Source organism: Euleptes europaea, chromosome 10, assembly GCF_029931775.1.
Source record: "Euleptes europaea isolate rEulEur1 chromosome 10, rEulEur1.hap1, whole genome shotgun sequence".
In the NCBI taxonomy this organism is placed as follows: Eukaryota; Metazoa; Chordata; class Lepidosauria; order Squamata; family Sphaerodactylidae; genus Euleptes; species Euleptes europaea.
In genome coordinates, this window is record NC_079321.1 from 49,163,094 (window position 1) to 49,183,961 (window position 20,868).

Consider the following 20,868-nt stretch of genomic DNA (forward strand, 5'->3'; position numbering starts at 1 on the left):
TTAGAACTGAGACAGACCCTACGTATATACTTACGCCGGACTGCAGACATTTGGCGTTCAGATGCCTTGTTCATTTCAGTGTCTCTACCTAACACAGGCAGTAAGATGTCCAATACAGATATTTGTTGTTGCATTCGACAGTGCATACAGCTTAGCTACCAACACAGCAACATCTCTGTGCCAGCTGGGATTACCGCTCACTCAGTTTGCAGTTCAGCTACTTCAGCGGCGTTTGACAAGCAAGCGTCAGTCGAGGAAATATGCAAAGTGGCCACTTGGTCCAGCAGCAGGTTTAGCACCCAGCTCTACAGCCGGCGCGTGCCTATTTCTATATTTTTTTCCATTCCTATTGTATTTCTTTCTGTTGTCCCTTCCTAAAAGGGGTATCAGCGATATTTACACCAGTGTTCCACAGGTTTCCCACATGGCGCCTCAATGTTGTACTCCTTTACGCGTCACTACAAGATAGATTCCTTCTCCTCGTCGGATGCTGCCTTCGGCAGAAGGGTCCTTCAACACGTAGTGACAGACTATTGACCCACCCATTGATGTACAGCTTTTGAAGATCCCGCTGATAAGATGTCCTCCGAGCTCAGTTGGAGAATGGAACGTTGGCTTACCTGTGAGGGTTCCTTCTCTACTGAGGGAGGAGGACATCTTGCCCGCCCAGGGTGAAGACAAGGGATGACGAGGCGAACAGAGGGATCCGAAAGAGCTGAAGCAAGACTTACCGCAAGTCGTTGGGGAAAAAGATCATTGATCCATTTCCCCGAGTTATTTGTGTTCATAGTTCCGTGTTACTAACCGGTTCTGAGTTTCTGTTCACAGTGTTTCTTATGTTTACTAGTTTGATGTTTTCTGAAATTATCCTGCTTGGGAAGTTGTCAAACTGGAAAGCAGGGAGTGCTCCTAGCCCAGAGTAAGGGATGTGAAGATTTTAACTCTTGCCTCCCTGAGCATAGGATGATAAAACCCGCTGATAAGATGTCCTCCTCCCTCAGTAGAGAAGGAACCCTCACAGGTAAACCAAGGTTCCATTCTCTAGCCTTGTGCTGCTTGCTTTAGGATTTCTTTCAACATTTTGCCTATAGATAAGTATCTGAGTATGTATTCTATTTTGCTAATCAGTGCTGGATGGCCCAGGCTAGCCTGATCTCGTCAGACCTCAGAAGCTAAGTAGGGTCAGCCCTGGTTAGTATTTGGATGGGAGGCCACCAAGGAATACCAGGGTTGCTGTGCAGAGGAAGGCACTGGCAAACCACTTCTCTTGCCATGAAAACACCAAAAGGGGTCGCCATAAGTTGGCTGCGACTTGACGGCACTTTACACACACACATTCAGTATTACAGCTGTATATTTTTTACAAAATGAATGCTACGTTCATACACTGTTCCCAAAAATATTTATTTATTCCCTTTGCCTTGCATCTTCCCTGACCATCAGAAGGAAGAAAATAGGGTCAGGCTCCTTCTGACATGGCAAATAGGTCCCATTTCTGTGACCCACAAACTAGAGAGGAGTGATGTAAAGGGCATTGAGTAGATGATGAACTCCCAATTCAAATGTCAGCTTAACTGAATGAGATCTGTATTAAGTCACAATACTAAATAGCTTGAACCTGAAGCTAATGTGGATGGCATTTTGTGGCTATAGAAGGGCAAAGCAGCTCTGAACAGGAAAGGCAAAAGTGAAGTACTATATAATTGTCACATTTTGACACATAAAATAGCAGATTTTATTGTTTTTGTGTCATTTTTAACACTTACTGTGTGATTTCAGACACATATTTGTACATCAGAAGGTAATAAACCATGGGGAATGATACATGCTAAGGATTTTGTGTAATGAAACTGAAATGTAGGCCTTAAAAGATGCAGTTAATTAATGTAAAATTACTATGGTCCGTCCGTCTTCCAGCTGATTTGCAGCACTTTAAAACGGTGGGATTCTTTCTCATTAAAAAGCCATAGATTTGTTTCTCAAAATTAAGAGGCAGAGTTTAGCGATTACAGCAGACATCTGCAAGGTGTACAGAATCTTCCCACTACCTGTTAGAACCTTGTAAGCTTCTGGCACAGCTACACTGGAAAGTGATGAGAAGCAACAATCAGTATAGATATAGCTTCTGAATTCTCTGTAAGAAGAATCAGTGTAGTAGTTAGAGGTTTAGATCTTCACGTTTTCCATCTGAATGTTCAGAATTTACTCAAGATATGCTAAACTTGTTGTTCTTCGCATCACATGAGTTAGTTTCTTCATCCCACTATGGTATTGTCTGAAAAATATTTGAAAGCGTAAAACGTGGTAGAGATCACAAGAATCTGGTGGTGCTATTAAAATACTACTGCTAGTAATATTATTTATAAAGCTTAAAATTGTTTTTTTTTATTGTTGGGCACAAACTGATATATTCAACTGTTAACTATGCATTATTCTAGCCTGAGAAGTGTATAGCCATCCTGAGATAGGGTTGCCAAGACCCAGTGGATAGGGGTGATCCCCTGCCCCCAGATCCTGTTGCCCGCCGCTGGTCCGAGCAGTTTTTTTGGGGGGGAGTAAAAAAGCAGCCTTGTGTACTCACCAGAAGTTGATACTCACCAGAAGTGACAAAGGTAGCATAGCTGTAGATTTTCTGGGGGTTCTTAGAGCTACCCGTCACTTCCTGTATCAACTTGCAGTGGTTATGGGAGGCTGTATTTAAAAAAAAAAATTATCCCATGATCTTGTGCCTCCCTACAACCAGTTTTATTTATTTATTTACTTATTCATTTATTTAAAACACTTAAGGCAGCTTACAATATAAATAGAACAACAGTTATAAAACACGTACAAGACTGTTTAAAACCTTGATTAGGATGGCCATTAATACAAATTAAAATAGACGAATGCAGTCCTAACTAAAACTGTCTTCAGCTGTCTCCTGCAGATTTCAAGTGAGGGGCCAGGCACACCTCCCTGGGTAGGTAATGTGAAAGACCCCTGCCTGAGACCCTGAAGAGCTGCTGCTGGTCTGAGCAGACAATACTGACTTTGATGGACCATGGGTCTGATTCAGTATAAGATAGCTTCATGTGTTCATGTTCCCTACTGTAAAATAGTTTAGACTTTATTTCTCTTGGATACTTGCATAAATATTAAACTTGGAGAGGTATTCATAGGATTCATTAGAAGAGTCACATGTTTCACTGGTTTGAATGGGAGGTTAATCAATAAGTGTTATTTTTATTATATGGCTGTGGCATGGTTTGTTCAGATGTCGTTCGGTATTAAATAAACAAGACTGCTCAGTTCATTTCTCTTTTTTTCAGCACAGAGGGAGGGAATTTTGGGGAACATCTTGCCAGCTGCATAATATCTAGCTGAGTTTCTGCCTCCTATCAACTTGCCGATATAATAGTCAGCATGTCCAGAGGCACAAGCCCTTAGCTGTGAGATGAAAGCCTCTTAGTTCTTGGCACACGGCCTTGGGCCTGTGACAGCTAGCCCAATGAATAAAGACATATTCCGGATGTGCGTGTCTTCTTGGAGATCTTGCTTTAAATTATATTGTTCAGTTTGGTTTGCATTGGAAATTTCTGTAAACCACTTTGGGTCTGGTAGAAAAGCAACACAGAAATATTTTAAATAATTGAAAGAATGGGTTGCCATAATGTCTAAACAGATCCTTCAAATGCAGATCATTTTGTCAGGTTGGATGGAATTGCATGCTACGGTTTACTCTAAGGCAGGGGTGTCAAACATAAGGCCCGTGGGCCGGATCAGGCCCCTTGAGAGCTCTTATCTGGCCCATAAGCCAGCCAAGGGAGCTCCCACCCCCCACTCTCGATCTGGGGTAGCAGTGCATGGCCCGGCCCGACCAAGTGATCTCGTACCAATTGAGTTTGACACTCATGCTCTAAGGGAAAGTAACTTGCATGCAATGCAAGGCCGGTTCATATCTTACCAACCCATGGTTTATATTACATCTGAACCTGTTGTGTTTTAAATATCCAGAGATGGCTGTTGGATTCTCTAGTTCAACCTCTAGTTGCCCATCTACAGGGGGTGTTCCAAATATTTCAGTACATTTTTACTTGGGGGGTTATATTCTGTTTAAACATTGACAAGGTGAACCTTACAAATATTTTTATTCAGTTTCAGGTGCAAGACTCCATATCCCATGCCCTTGTGTTGCTGGGTAAATGCAGCACATTAAGGAACTCCACAATATCCTTGCTTTTCAGAGAAGTCAGCCGATTTGCACATGAGTTGCAGCATACCAATGAGGTAGTGTTGTGCATGAGATTTTATGCTGTCATGAAGATTTAAATGTTATGGATTTCACCTTGACGGTGAAAAGCTATCATTTTTGAAGATATAACATTACTTTAAAAAAGCCTTCTGTGTATGTTGACTTTTACTTGTAATTTCAAAGTATGTTCAAACGTTCCACAGCCCTTGCTGCTTGCATCCTTCCCTCTTCTGTGCCTGCTTGCCCACATAAGGGATTACCTTGTTACAAAACATGGCTGGCTCTGCACAGGAGACAAACTGAACCATGTGTTGTGTTGGGTTTATAAAAGATGGTAAAGTTGTGAACATGGAATTCAAGATATCGAAATCTTTTGTAGCAGATTTTACCTTGTTTTAAAATGGTCACACATGTAGAAAATACCCTATTGTTTTGTGCCTGTTTAATTTAAGTGTGGTAAATTTGGGGGAATGACACTGAAAGTTTAGGAGGATTACTTTCACTATTCAGTTTTCTTTTTTAAAATGTTTATTCTAGTAGTCCTCAAGCTTTTTCTAGGCATATTTTATGATTACATTTTTGTATATATTAGTATGTAATTTACTGACAACGTATTTGTGACTTAGTTTCATGATTATAATCATAATAATATTCATGCAGCAAATGTTCTTTTCTAAATACTTTACTTTAAGCTGTTGCAAGATGAAGTGGCCTCACAGCTTCCTAAATGCTGTATGAAGTATTGTGTATGAATCTCTTTGAAGGGAAAATTAAAATTTGATGTTACACGCCGGATCATACAAAAAGGAAACTGGTGGGGAAACATTTAACACTACAATGCTATGCAGAATTAAAGCAGTGGTTAAAGCGTTGGACTAGGAGCCGGGAAACCTGGGTTCGAATCCCCACTCTGCCATGGAAACTTGCTGGGTGACCTTGGGCCAGTCACACACTCCCAGCCTCAACCCTGGCAAATATTTATTTATTTATTTAGATTTTTAACCCGCCCTTTCCCGACCAAGGCCAGGCTCAGGGCGGCTTACATCCAAGTAAAGTTTTCAGTGATATTCCAAATAAAATACAAACCACAAAATATATAAATATCATTAAAACCTATAACACAGTTTGACAATTTGGTAATTAAAACCAAATTTTGTTATTAAAACCAAAAAGAGTTTCTTATTTGACATACAGTACAAGTCACATCCCACATTTAAACTGTGTTGGCCAAAAGCTAGTTTGGCTGCAGATGACTTCTACAAATTGCAGGAAACAAACTACAAAAGAATGTAGCTTACCAGCTGGCATAGGAAGATGAAAAATGGTTCTTAGAAATTCATTGTTCATATAAAGCATGGCTTCATGGCATTCCAGCCCCCCCCCAAAAAAAAGGGGGAAAAAGAGGGATTAGAAACCATCTGTGGAGCCAAGAAGTGGATGCTTGCTATGCTTTCATAAACGGTAAAATTGAGGATGACACTTAATCAGAAAACTCAGATACTTTCTCTAACAACAAAAGAAGCAATGGAATGGATTTTATGATTGGAAGATTTCTCTCTGTTCATGACTATAAACAGTATGTTGTAGTCAAGATGGATAAAAATCAATAATTTTTTTAAAACAATAAAAAATCAGATTTTTAAAATTTTAATTGCATTTTTAAAATAAAAATTTGAGGGGGGGAATCTATCTAAAGATAGTTTAAATGGTTTTCTATTTAAGATACATTATAGTACAAAGGTTATTCATCATGAAATAAGGATTAGTTTTTAATTATGTAGTTGTATATTCATGCACTATTTAATTTTTTTGTTCGATGAACTCCATTAATCCATTCACAATTACATGCTGTTCCACAGGTTTCTATTGATTACTTTGGCCAATTTTTTTTCATTTAGAAGATATTATCCCAAACTGGATCTCTTTTATGGCCTGCTGCTGTTATAGATCTAGTCCACTCCTAACAGTCTTCTATTAATTGAACTTCTTGAAGCTTAGCATTTAAGAGGTTAGGGGTTCATTCTGTGTACATAGATTTGCAAAGGAACAATGGAATTAAGGTCTTTTTCTCAACTCTGTATGTTTACAATGAGGGGAAAAAGTATTTGATCCCCTGCTAAATTTGCCCGTTTGCCCTCTGACGAAGAAATGACCAGTCCATAATTTTAATGGTAGGTTTATTGTAGCTGTGAGAGACAGAATAACAACAGGAAAAACCCCAGAAACCCAGAAGACAAAAGTCAGAGATTGATGTGCATTATAATGAGTGAAATAAGTATTTGATCCCCTATCAACCAGACAGATTAGGGCCTAGCCAGTCTCCAAGTCAGTAAGATTTCGAGGCTGATGTAGCTACTGACTTGGAGAGGATCTGCAAAGAGGAGTGGGACAAAATACCTCCTGAGATGTGTGCAAACCTGGTGGCCACCTACAAAAAACGTCTGACCTCTGTAATTGCCAACAAGGGTTTTGCCACCAAGTACTAAGTCATCTTTTGCAAAGGGATCAAATACTTATTTCACTCATTATAATGCACATCAATCTCTGACTTTTGTCTTCTGGGTTTCTGGGGGTTTTCCTTTTGTTATTCTGTCTCTCACAGCTACAATAGACCTACCATTAAAATTATGGACTGGTCATTTCTTCGTCAGAGGGCAAACAGGCAAATTTAGCAGGGGATCAAATACTTTTTTCCCTCACTGTATATCATAATATTTTTACTGTGAAGAAGAGGCATATTATCTTTGCAGGTACAAATTCAGTTTTGAGAACTGCAAAACCAAGCATACGTTCATGAAGCACTACATCTTGGACCTGCAATCGAGAAAGGATGCAGAGGTTGAGAAGATGATTCTCCATTCCTTGTTCCAGTAAGAGCATCACCCCGCCACCTTCGTAAGCAGCTTGCTAAAATCCCAATGTGGGGCTGCACTGAAAACGAAAACAGAGTTGCACTTCCCTATAACTTGTTCATCAAGCTCTTCTGTGCAGACACACATACCCTCCCTCCTGCCCCACCATGAGCTCTTACTGTTTCTCAAAAGGGGTTGATGCTACTTGGTTGAGCTTATGGCGGCAATCAGGATCTGAGGGAGAGGGGGCGCGCCTCCCCTAGTCATGTGACAGCTTAGGTGGGAAAGCCATCCAGCACAGACAGAAGGGGAGGGGGTGCTCCCTCGTAAGCTTAGAAGCTGGAGAGTTCTGTCGGTGGCAGGCCTGCGTGTGGGCACAGTCCCAACATGTGTCTGCACAGAAGACCTTGATGAACAACAGTTAGAGTTAAGTGCAACTCTTTTTTCCTGAGTGTTAAGGCTTTCCCACATGTCCATTGCATTTTTATCTTATATAGGGTACACTTTCAGGTCTCTTTCTAGCATGATATCCCATCTGCTGACAACATACAGAGGGTAAAGTGAAGCGGTACTGTCTGTAATCTTCCTTGTATGTGTGTGTTAAGTGATGTCACGTCGTGTCCGACTCATGGCGACCCTATGAATCAATGTCCTCCAAAACGTCCGAGCTATAACCCACTGATTTGTTTTTTGGCAGTCCACAGTATCTGTAACACTCTTCTCCAAATTTCACATTTCAAAGGAATCTGCTTTCTTCCTAGCAGCTTTCTTCATTGTCCAGCTTTCACACCAATACATAGTAATAGGGAACACGATGGCATGAATTAACTTGATCTTGGTTGCCAGTGACACATCCTTACACTTCAGAATCTTTTCTAGCTCCTTCTTTCTTTCTTGTATACAGACTGGTAAACCATTCACACCATTTCAGTAGTAGAGAAGTGAAGAGAAGTGTCTTTTCAATTCCCCCCCCCCCCCAGCTACTTAGCTGAAACTGACAGGGTACTTCAATCCCCACCTCCCACTGAGCTCACCCCCAGCTCCTTAATCTTCTGTTCAATAATACCTTCTTGTTAACTAAAGCGTAAGACTAAGTTCAGTGGGATGTTTGTTTGGAATGTGGGTTTTTCCCCCACCATAGCAAATAATAGCAAATTACAGGTTATGTAGTCTGCTGCTGATAGTTCAATATAGAACGTTACTCCCTTGCCACAGACTAGGAAAGCAAGATGTCCTTTATTTAATGTAGGTGCTATGGATTAATCAATGCATGTTTCATGTATTCATCCCTCATAACTTCCAGTGGGCAGGACATTATCTTCTCCAGCTACACGGTATGGTGTGTGGAATTATCTCCTTTTGTCCACATGATGCTATCAAAGCAACGTCTTCTCCAAGCAGCCTTGTTTCTTCCAGTGGTTTAGCAGGGTTAAAAGAAAAGCTCTTCATCAGACACCACACAAGGCACAAATCCAACAGTGCCGCTGTGAAGTGATCCAGGAAACAAAAACATTTGCATAAAGCAGTGTGATAAAGTACGGCTCAGTGAGCATCTTGTCACAGACTACGCACTTGAACTCAAAGCTCACTACTAGCAACTTCTCTTTCAAGCTATCGGTGTTGGAGCAGGACTATTTGTTCCGTTATGGTTGCTCTAACCCTTTGCTTATGGAAACTTTCCACAAACATTACCCATAATGTGCAAAGATCCCTGACATGATCCCTTTAAACACTCTGGCACCTGCTTTTATGTTTCCTGATTGATGATTAGCCCTGCCCTGATATCCATTACCTTCTTTCAAAATTTCAGAAGTGTCCACAGGCTCAACCTGGTTGTGGACTCTAGCCTAGTGCCAGTTTCCATGTGACTTGTTCCTATCAAATGAACAATATTCTTCCCGGCATCAATTGTTTTGTTGTGCATTTTGTAAAGAAATTTTGCGTACAATAGGGAGGAAGTCTGCGGTAATGAGCCCTAGAAATTACAAGAGATGAAGGAATGAAAAGTCAGCATGGCCAAGGTAATGTAACATATACACTAGCATTGAGTAGTCAGCTATAAAATTCCAAATATGAAATTCTAGATCCTAATTATTGCCCTTACTTTTTTTGTAACAACTAGGTAAAGTTCAATGTTCCCGTAATGATAGCTGAATAAAAATGACAAGATGTGTCACTTATAATTAAGCACGGCATATTTCATACATGCATTACTTCAGAACATCATTTTCTTGTTGAGGGTTGCCAGTCTCCAGGTGGGATCTAGAGAATTACAACTCATCTCCAGGCAACAGTGATCAGTTCCCCTGGAGAAAATGGCTACTTTGAAGGGTAGACTCTGTTATGTATGCATGGGTATGTGTGATTGAATCACATTCTCTCTCAAAAAAAAAAAAAAAAGTTTAATCCAGAGAAGTATGATCTTTACTTCAAGTTCATATAGTTGGATATGCTGCAGATACCATGTTACAGAAAGAACGCTCCATTTATACTATGTGGTCATTATGGACAGCTGCTTATATCAGACAAAGGAAACTAACAATTTGGCATGAGAAAAAAGAGCCAATGCAGTTGTCATGGGTCAGCCTGCCTACACTTCCTCAGATAAAGAGGAACTAGAGGGAGACAGGTGAGAACAGGGTGAGAACAGAGGAGCAGTCCCAGAAGACAGTGAAAGGAGTTAAGAACAAGAAGTCTCTCTGGGTCTGCAGCCTGGCAGCTCAGGAGAACCGGCTGTGTCTGGGGTTCAGCCACAGGTGGCCTCGCCTGGAGGGTCACCAAGACCACACGAGCAGAGACGCCAGAAGATCAGGGCCAAGATAGAAAGCCATTGGAAAAGTGCAAGGCTACAGACTTTGCACAGAGCACTAAGCAATGATGAAACCAGGAATACCTGAACGCCTAATGAGCAGCTGGTCTGCATTAAGATAAGGTCTATTTAGGCAGGCAATGAGCTCAGCGTTATATGGAAGCAACTTGTTTGCTTGGAGCCACTGGTGTATCCCTGTTATTCTTTGGATTCCTGGACCTCTGTTACCCTGACCTTGAAACTTAAGCTGACCTTGAATTTGGATTGCCCCTCTTCTTAGAATTGGGGTTTGAACACCCGGTTACTTGACCTTGGAGTGTTTTCCTGATTATGCTACCTGCTCCTGGCCCTTGTCTCTGCCAGCATTCTGGACAGCATTCATTTTTATGATTTTCCTCTCAACTCTGGGCAAAATGTGCTTTAACAAGTCCATTTGTTGTAAGTGAAAGGAGTCCAGTGTAGTTACATTAGAAGAGAGGGTTCCTAACAATTTTGAGCTGTGTAAAGCAGATCTTTTATAATCCATTCCCTAAATGTATTTTCCACTGTTGTTTTAAATGGTTTGATGTGAAATTATGACATAATTAAGTGCAGCTGGAAGCATAGTTGATGTGTTTCATGTTGAATTGACTTTAATTTGCAAACGGGTGTATTTTTTACTTTTAGGATGGCTGTCAAATTTAGGCTTGACCTCATGCCAGAAAATCACATATGCCGCTGTAGGCTTTTGGCACTGATATAAGCTGTCCAACAGAAGAGAAGTTAGAATGTTAAAGTGCAGCATTAAAGAAGACTGTTATCAGTCCACAATGTAAGAAAAAAATCTTTAGATAAAGGACTTTATACTGGAAGCTTCTTGACTGGATTGATAGAGAAAACATACTGCTGGAAGAACAAGCAGGCTTCAGAGCTGGATGATCCACTATAGACCAGTACTCCCATCACCTCGCAAAGAAATATACCTCCAAACCAAATGGAGCACTATACGCAGCCTTTGTGGATTTTAAAGCAGCATATGACAGTATATCTAGGTCCAGATTATGGTCAAAATTTGAGAACTCTTCAATAGACCTAAGACTATACCTGCTCATCCGCACGCTGCATGAAAGGAATTATCTAAAAGTAAGATATATTTCTCAAGGCCATCTTTCACACAGGATCCAACTTGGAAAAGGAGTCAAGCAGGGCTGTATCTTGGCCCCTTTACTTTTTAACTTATACATTAACACCCTAGCGCAACAATTAAGGAACCCAAGCTACCATCCACCAAAGCTGGCTAATAGAATGATTCCTGCCCTATTGTATGTGGATGATTCAGTCATCTTGTCCTATTCACAAGTGGGCCTCAGAAGAGCCCTCCGCACCTTCACCTTATACTGTCAAGAAGAAAAACTCTCAACAAATTACCAAAAAAAAAAAAAAAAAGTCCTCGTCTTCATTAAAAAACACCAAACTCATAAATGGCAAATTGAAGGCCACAACATCGAACAAACCAAATCTTTCAAATACCTTGGTGTGGTCTTTCAGTCAACTGGACTCTGGAGAGCACTAATGTAACAGACTCTGCCTATAAATCATCCTCTGCGATGCTAAAATTTCATTTCACTAAAGGAGCCTCCTACATTCCAGCAGCACTTAAAGCCTTCCAAGGAAAGGTCGTTCCCCAGCTTCTATACGGGTCACAGCTCTGCATTTACAAAGATATTTGCCTACTGGAAACGATCCGATCAAAGTTTCTGAGGAAAATACTTATGAGTTTCGAGATGTGTTCCGAACGCCCTTCTCCGATTAGAAACTGGAGTGATCTCTTTGGAGTCCAATATGTGGATCCAAGCACTTAACTATTGGCTAAAACTCATATTCAACCCTATTGGTCTAACCCCTCTGATTCTAGCTGATAATTACTGCTCAACTTGGCAAAGTGCAATAGAGAAGATGCTCCAGAAACACGGCCTCTCTTCTCAAGCCATATTGCCATTGGGACACCATAAAGCCAAGGAAACAATCAAACAGAGACTCTTGGACCATGCCCTTCAATCAGATAGGGCTCAGATTCATAAATATTCAACCATCTTGCAATACATCAAACCTTTCCACCGTGCAGACTACCTTGGATTCCTGGAAATATCCAAATATCAAAGGGTCTTTACTCTTGCACGTTTCAATGCCTTACCTTCAGCTGTCCCGAAAGGCAGGTATCTCCGTACTCCCTTTCATCAACGACTATGCCCATGCAAAACAGAGAAAGTGGAAACAATAGAACATGTTCTGCTGCAATGTCCCTTCTACAATGACATAACATTGCAGTACATTCTCCCCATATTGTCATCCTTTCCTGGGAGATCGGAAGAAGCTAAAGTTTCCCTTCTCTTAGCAGACTCCTCTTGGGAGATAACCATTCAAGTAGCCAAATTTTGCCTCCGGTCTAGTGGGATTCGTAAATGGCTAATTGAAAACCTTTCCCCATAGAAGATCTTTCCTCCTCTTCTTCAAATCATCCTTCCCAGAATCATCAACTTTTATTATTTAATTTTATTATTTTAACCTAACTTTGATTTTTATTCAGAGCTGATATTGTATCGAAATAAAACTTGATTGATTGAGATAAAGGACTTCTAGCCAACTATAGGCTTGTTTCAAATTTGCCCTTTGTAGGGAAGCTAATTGGGTGTATGTTGGCAGAGCAACTCCAGGGTTTTTTGGATGTCTCATGTTCCCTTGATACTTTTCAATCTTCAGGCCTGGCTATTGTACAGATATGGATTGGGTTGCTCTGGTGGAGGATCTCACTGTAGTAGTAGTAAGTCTTCAATATTTCAAGCAAAAGCTGTTAACAGGATGCCTCCCACTTAAGATCTCTCAGCCACTTTTGATACAGTTCTACTGAGAGACTCTTAACAGTGCAACCCTGAAGGTGGGACGAAAGGGGTTTGAAGGTGGCATGACCCCTATGGCGGCATAAGTGCCACCGCCCAAATGGGCACTTACACCACTGCAGGGCAACTTACACAGGCACTTGGGTGTTTCCAGACATTTCTCCAGTGCAAGGGTTCATGCTGGTACCAAAGGAGGTGTTCCCAGGGTGGGGCTGACTTTAGTCAGCTCCCTAAGCCCTTTCACCCTGGGAATGCCCATTTTTGCCAGCATCAACCTATGCCAGCAAAAATGGTGGCATAGAATGGAGCAGTTTCACAGGGTTTTGAAGAAATTATCTTTTTGGCTTGAGGCACCAGGCCAGCAAACTGCTCAGGAGGCAGCGTGGCTGTGCCATCCCCGGGCCCGCCACACGTACTCTCCTCCTCCTTAGGATTGCACTGCCTGTCTAAAGTGGGGGTCCCCGAACGTGGTGCCTGTGAACACCATTCCTGGTACCCCCCCAAGTGATTTAGAATGAGGACAGGGCCAGGTGGGGCTTTTGCCCAGCAGAGTGTCTGATTGGCCATTGGAGATCGGATTTATACAGTTTTTTAAAGTTGCTTCAGCAGCAGCTGCCACCACAGCAAAAGGGTCTTTACTGTGAGACCAAAGGTAAATTGTGTGTATGCAAGGAAGTATTTTTAAACAATATGCTCATTTTAAAAGGCAACCCTTGCAGGTTCCCCCCAGTGCAAATGGACCCAGCACAGCTGGCACTGCGCAACTGAGCCATTTCCGGGGGAGAGGTTGCCGGGGCAGGGAAGGAAGGAAAGCTGAAGATGGGGGCGGGGAATAAAGGTAGGTTGGCTGTTGAGTGGAAAGGAAAGAAGGAAGGAGTAAGAGGTGAGAGGCTCAGGGGGCTTTCAGGAAAAGGAAAGAGGATGTTGTAAGGGAGGGGGAAATGAGATGACCTCCCCAAGTCCTTGTGGGTCCCCCACTTGTATTTGTATAAGAGCATTAAGTTAGATAGTTTGAAACTCTCGGGTGGGTGGTCATCAATCTACTGATCAATCAGCTATACAACTTTTTAATAAAAGGAACTTATTAGGGTAGGACCTTGAAGCTGTGGTGTAGGAGAATTATTGGCTGAAGGAGAACAGCTTGTTGCTTTTTTCATTTAAAACATTTCTATGCTACCTTTTGACTCAACTCAAGGCCCAAAGCTGGGAACATTAAAACGTGTCAAACATTAAAACGTGTCAAAAATTATAACAGTATTTAAAATACAAATATATAGAAAATATTTAAAACAGTCCAACAAAACGCATAAACACATATGTTTAAGTTCAATTCTGACAAGATGGAGGTGATACTTATTGAGAAAGATGATGCCTTGGAAGGAATTGCACTGTCCACCTTGAATGTAGTAGGTCTTCTGTTGACAGACTAAGTTAATAGTTTAGGATTCCTATTAAATCCAGCCACAGATTCCTAACTTCCTCACTGGGTCCACATGGTCAGACATGTGTTGCAAGTTTTGTGCTGGCATCTTAATTCCCAGGCGTATATGGGCCTGATTTGGACTGGGACCACAACATGTGGGGACAGGGTGCTTAAGCCTTCATGACAGTTGTGCCAAAATAACCCTTAATTTTTGTCACTTTCTTCCAAATAAATTGCAAAGATAAATTACACTTATTTCCAAACCACAATTTAGTTAACTTTGTTAGATGTTTTTGGAGGTTATTTAAATTAACTTTCCAAGGTGAGTTTTATTGTTGAATGTACTAGCGGTTGTTTTTGTAGCTTTAAAAGACTAATTGTTTTGAAGACTTTTACTTTCACAATGTATTAATAATTCTAAAATGTTAAATTACATTACAGGATGCCTGCTAATGTTGCAATTGGTGTGCTTTTTCACATAGAACTTTAACTTGTACATTTTTAAATACTAAATATTACCATTTTCAATTGATGACCTTGTCTTAAATCTGGAATATAATATTTTATTTAAAGATAAATGAGAAAAATCATCCTAAAATCCTCTCCTTTAAAATAAATAATATATATTATTATAACAATCATACTTTATTAAGGAAATACTATTTAGTATTCATACTTAATTAATATTTACTATTCATAATTAAAACAAAATGGTTAACAACATTCAGATTAAGTGTGTTTCAATTGGGGCTTTGATACTAAAAATATTCATAAGTTTAAGAGCAATAACAAGCACTGGTAACTGAAAACATTAAGCAATGTGTAGAAAGAATGGAAAAGGACTGATCAAATAGAATAGCCAATGGCACCTGTCATACTGATGAAAAAAATCAAGTTCTAGAATACATTATCCTTTTAATCTTTTCCTGTGTGATTTATATTTGTACTGAATGCTAGTACGTGTAGAGCAATTAAATGAAACAATAATCTTAACTCACTGGTTTTTGTATGTTCACACTGGACAGTGTTCAGTAGGACATCTCCCATGCAAGACCCAGTGAAGAAAATAGCTCATTTCCATTCATTGCAACACACAACTTTAGTTAAACGTTGCATATTAACCCCTAAACCAAGGTGTAGAATTGGCTGGTGACCAGTGTTTTTCCAACCTGAAATTGCTCGGGGGGGGGGGGTAATTTGCCCATATGCCCCCCAGCACCATTTCTGGTCAGAAAAACAGCACTGGGGGGGGGGAGGCAGGAGCCTCCTCCCCCATGCTGCAGTGATCCCAACCATAATAGGGCCCCTGCAATTCTGATATGAGTTCCCCAGTAGGACTCGCTGCTACGGAATGGCAGCACATCCCCAGGGTAGGCTCAGGGATTCCTTCTCTTGGCCCTAAATATGCTATGGTACCTTGGTGTTTTTTAAACAACTGAATTCGAGCATGAGGCTTTTTAACCCCAATGTTTTACATTGACAGGGATAAAAGAGTACCCCGATGGTTGTTTTATGTCCTGTTTTTATGTTTACAGAAAGAGAATTTCTGTTTACTTTGGAGACATTATTTACAAGGTGGAGCTGACAATGACTGAAAAGACCAAAATTGTTGAGCCCCACTTCATTATGCCTTTGCCAAATAAAGTCTAATCAGGGTGGAATTTTTCTTCAGATTGTTTCTTAATTTAAAACTTCAGGTCATGAAATTAATTGCACTGGAAGAGTGCTGCTGTTTCAGCAATATGCATTGCACCAATTTTATGTATTTGTTTAACTTGCATGCCACTTTTTTCCGACTTTCAGTCAGGCTCAAAGTGGCTTACAACATTCCAGCACAGTTTAAAAAAAACACCATACAATTTACAATTAAAAAAACACAATATCTCTTTAAAAATTTCCAGAGCGCCCTAAAACCATATCACAATAAACAATAGTGGGAACCCATTCAGAGGTAGGGTTGCCAGGTCCCTCTTGAGCCCCAGCAGGAGGTTTTTGGGGCGGAGCCTAAGGAGGGCAGGATTTGGGAAGGGGAGGGACTGCAATGCCATAGAGTCCAATTGCCAAAGCAATTTTCTTCAGGTGAACTGATCTCTATTGGCTGGAGATCAGTTGTAATAGCAGGAGATCTTCAGCTAGTACCTGGAGGTTGGCCATCCTATTCAGAGGGAAGGAAAAAGGGAAAAACAATAGATACCCTCAGCAAGGGAAGAGATGGGGACTAATAAATACGATAGAAACATAATAAGGAGGGAGGGAGGCCAGCAGATGGAAACCATCACTACTCAACCGTAGGCCTGGCAGAATATCTTAGTCTTACAGGCTCTGTGGAATTGCTTCAAGTCCCGCAGGGCCCTGGTCTCACTTGATAGAGCGTTCCTCCAGGCCAAGGCCAGAACCTAAAAGACCCTGGCTCTGGTTGAGGACAGCCGGATGCTTTTTGTACCATGCTGAGCATAACACTCTTTAGGGGGTATATCAGGAGAGGCGGTCTTTCAGGTATGATGGTCCCAGACCATTTAGGGCTTTAAAAGTCAGTACCAAAACCTTGAACTTGAACCAGTACTCAATCTGGAGCCAGGGCAGCTGGCAGAGCACCAGTTGTAGGGGTCCCCATAAGTACCAGTTGAAGTTTCCAGAGCAGTCTCAAGAGTTACTGTAGTCTAATCTGGAGGTGACCATTGCATGGATCATCATGGCTAGGTCAGGGCAAGATAGGAAGGGTACCTGTTGCCTAATTTCCCCAAAATAGCCAGTAAAGGAGAGAAACATTTAACTGATTTCAAAGGAAGGCAAGGAGAATTTTACTTTAATCCATAAACTATTGTATCATGTAGTTAGAGCTACAGAAATAAGTAAAATATTTCCATCCACAAAACTACATTTTCCATCCAAAACTATATTTCCATCCACAAAACTACATTAATGCATTTGACCCCCTCAGTGCATCCTGTGTTTTACCTTTGAGATAGTTCAATATGAAAAGTATGAAAATATTTGTCTTTGAAAGTTACAATATCAGCAATGAAGCAATTAGTGGAGAAGCAGTAGAGGGAAGAGGTTTTATTTCCTGTCACAAGCCAGATCAATTCAGGTTTGAAATTACATTGGGGGAGGAATCTTTGAGTTTCCATCAGTCCTTTTGAAGTAAAAGAAGTAATTGCTTGCATATTTCACTTGGCAAAATGATTCTCAATTTGAGCTACACTGTTGAATAGAGCTGTATAGGCAGCTGTACCTCTAAGGGATTGCAATCTACTTATTTTTTTCATATATCTCAGATTTGGACTACCGTCATTTCAACTTAGAATCTTAATACTCTGTTCAGAATTTGATTCTCCACGCTCACAAAGTTTATTCTCTGAGAGTTTTGCTCTGCGTAAACAGCTTGATTTAATTGACATCAAGGTTAAATTTTTCCACCTTGCCCTATGGGTCTCTGCTTGTTTCTTTTTCTTTTTAAAGTTCCTTGTTTGAAATAGGCATCAGACCCTGTGAGGATATCTTTTCTGGTCTCTGTCCAGGATATAGATGTTCCGTTAACACTAAGAGGAAAAATCCAATTTAGTACACTTTGTCAAACTCTCATCCAAAACTCACAAGAGAATTTTAAGGTGAAACTTTGTTCTGTCTTTTACCTTTTGTTTCCCTTCAGGCCAGAAATGAAAAAATTAGGCAGGAGCCTATAGAATCTTAGAATTGGAAGGGACTACCAGGGTCATCTAATCCAACCCCCTGCACAATGCAGGAAATTCACAACTACCTCCTCCCACATCCCCAATGACTCCTATTCCATGCCTAGAAGATGGCAAGAAAAACCCCTCCAGAATGCCTGGCCAATCTGGATGGAGGAAAATCACTTCCTGAGCCCAACGTGGCAATCGTCATTACTCTGGGCATGTAAGGAAGGGCCAACAGAGCCAAACACTGAGGCAACACATCCTGTCCTCCCTCTCATTCTGTCTAAATTCACAGAATCCCCATTGCTGACAGATGGCCATCTAGCCTCTGCTTAAAAACCTCCAAAGACTCTCCCTACAAGCACTGGTTATTTGTTTATATTCATCCTAGGTATAACACCCTCCTTCCACTTATTATTTCTCAAATCTTTAGAAAGCTGTTTATGGAGCCACCCTGGCTTCTTTAGGCTCCTCCCATTTTCCTTCTCATAGGAATCGTTTGTGATTGTGCCTTCAATATTTTGCTTTTAAGAAACACCCACCCCTCTTGAACTCCCTTCTTCTTAAGTATTTCTGACTATGGGATTCTACCCAGCATATGGGATTCTACCCAGAGGTCACGGCACCGCAAACGCCAGAGACGCATCCGCCAACCAGCTGAGAGTCGGGAGGGCCCACCCAGGCCGAGGTGCATGCGTACAGCCCAGAGGGAGCGGGGCACAGCCGGGAAGGGGCGTGTTCAATGCTAATATGGGCTCGGGGGGAGGGTCTCCAGGGAGAGGGGACCTAGAGCCAGGCCTATAAAAGGCCATAAGAGCTGAGGCCAAGGAGGAGGGTGGTTAGACGTCCCGAAGCTCTGGCAGCCGAGAGAAAGAGAACGAGAAAACAGAGCAGAGACCCTGGCTGCGTCTGGGGGAGAGAGTGATTCAGACTCTCCCTCAGAATGGTCTGAGGCTGAGGAGGCTCCTTTGGTTCGGACCCCAAGGATCCCGGGAGAGCAAGAAAGGGCAAACCCCGAGGCGGTGCTCCACAAAATATTATTCAGTGATCCCTACTTTCTCTGCATCTTTAAGTATGCTATTGAATTATTAAAGTGTGTGGGAAGAAAGGAGACTGCAGTTTTTTAATGTTGAAGGAAAGACATACTATTTATACCTGAAAGCATTTTTCTTCCAGAACTTGGCCCAAGTTGAAAACAAACTCTTAGCCTAAGTCAGGGGTGTGAAACATACAGCCAGGGGGCCAGATCCGGCAACTTGAGAGCTCTTATCTGGCTCGTGAGCCTCCCACACTCGATCTGGACTGGCAAACCCAGTGTGGGCTCGCCAGCTGAGGCAGACCCTCCATCCCCCAGTCCTGATCTGGGCTGGCGAGCCCACTGCAGGCATACTACCCTGCTGGGCTGGGCTGGCAAGGCATGGTCCAGCCTGACCAAGTGACATTTATGTCATATCCGGCCCTCGTAACACATGAGTTTGACACCCCTGGACTAAGTCCTAGTGAGAGCTTTGCACAAACTGAGTAACTAATAAAGATAAATTCTAGAGGAGTGGTGGCTATGTTAAATCTGTTGTGGCAAAACCAAAAAGGCATCTAGTGTCACCACAAAAAACAAAGACAAACATGTAGTTCCAGCTTTCATGGTTAGAATCTATTTTATCAGATGCGTGCTAAGTGTTGTGAAGTGGCTTCCAGCTCATGGTGAACCTCTGAATTAATGTTCTCCAAAATGTCCTAGAGGAAGAAGAGTTGGTTTTTATATGCCAACTTTCTCTACCACTTAAGGAAGAACCAAACTGTCTTACACTCACCTTCCCCTCCCCACAACAGACACTCTGTGAGGTAGGTGGGGCTGTGAGAGTTCTAAGAGAGCTGTGACTAGCCCAATGTCACCCAGTTGGCTTCATGTGTAGGAGTGGGGAAACTAACCCAGTTCACTAGATTAGAGATTGCTGCTCATGTGGAGGAGTGGGGAATCAAACCCAGTTCTCCAGATTAGAGTTCTACCACTCCTAACCACTGCACCACACGGGCTATAGTTAATAGCCTTGTTCAGGTCTTGCAGACTGAGGGACCTGGCTTCCTTTATAGAGTCAATCCATCTCATGTTGGGTCTTCCTGTTTTCCTGCTAACTTCAACTTTTCCTAGCATTATTGTCTTTTTCCAGTGACTGTTATCTTCTCATAATGTGGCCAAAGTATGACAGCCTCAGTTTAGTCATTTTAGCTTCTAGGGAAAATTCAGGCTTGATTTGATCTAGGACCCACTAATGTGTCCTTTTGGCGGTCCACTTTATCCGTAAAACTCTCCTCCAACACCACATTTCAAAGAAATCAAGTTTCTTCCTGACATCTTTTTTCATTTCATCAGACGCGTGAAGTGAATTCTCAGACTGCAGAATGCTCAGTTTGCTACACACATGGAAAAATATTTGTTAGTAGGAAACAAAAGCAGTTGTTGTTATTCCTATTAGGATACATGCTATGGAGCTATGATACCATGTAATTAATTAATATTCTACTTTAATTTTTAAAATATCATATGTAAGGAAAACAAAACTGGGGCTAAACCCTATTGAATACTTCTGGGGAGACTTGTTTAGGGTTACTCCCAAAAGATCTACTCAATCCTGTATCCTTTGGCCTACTAAGGATCTGTATCTTCAGCCTGATCAGGAACATGAATTGGGCCAATCTGAAAATTGTTTCCAGGGTAATTTCAGTTGCCCAATCTGCCCCGGCTCTCCTGCTTTCTTTTTTCCTCTTTCAAGAAGCAGCAGCAGGAGAGGGAGGGGATGGAATGGGAAGAGAGAGCTGGAACTAGTTGGCTTTTTAGCATCCAGGGAATAGAATAATTTTCCAAATTAGTGTAGTTGCAGGAAGACACCACCAACTTGGCTCACCTGCCTCCCCTTCCTGGACAATGAAACTATCTTATCACATCTCCCCAATTTTCCTTGCCCCATTAAGCATCTTGCGAGTCTGCTTTTTTGTTTGCTT

The 20,868-nt window shown here is 41.6% G+C and overlaps 1 protein-coding gene across 1 annotated transcript in view; it reads left to right on the plus strand.

Annotated features, from left to right (window-relative positions):
- The window catches only part of MEI4 (meiotic double-stranded break formation protein 4), a 114,363-nt gene that overhangs the window by 76,672 nt on the left and 16,823 nt on the right, over positions 1-20,868 (plus strand). Inside the window, exon 5 of the mRNA XM_056856183.1 lies at positions 4,135-4,266. Coding sequence (XP_056712161.1) covers positions 4,135-4,266 — 132 coding nt within the window. The remainder of the gene's footprint in view (positions 1-4,134; positions 4,267-20,868) is intronic.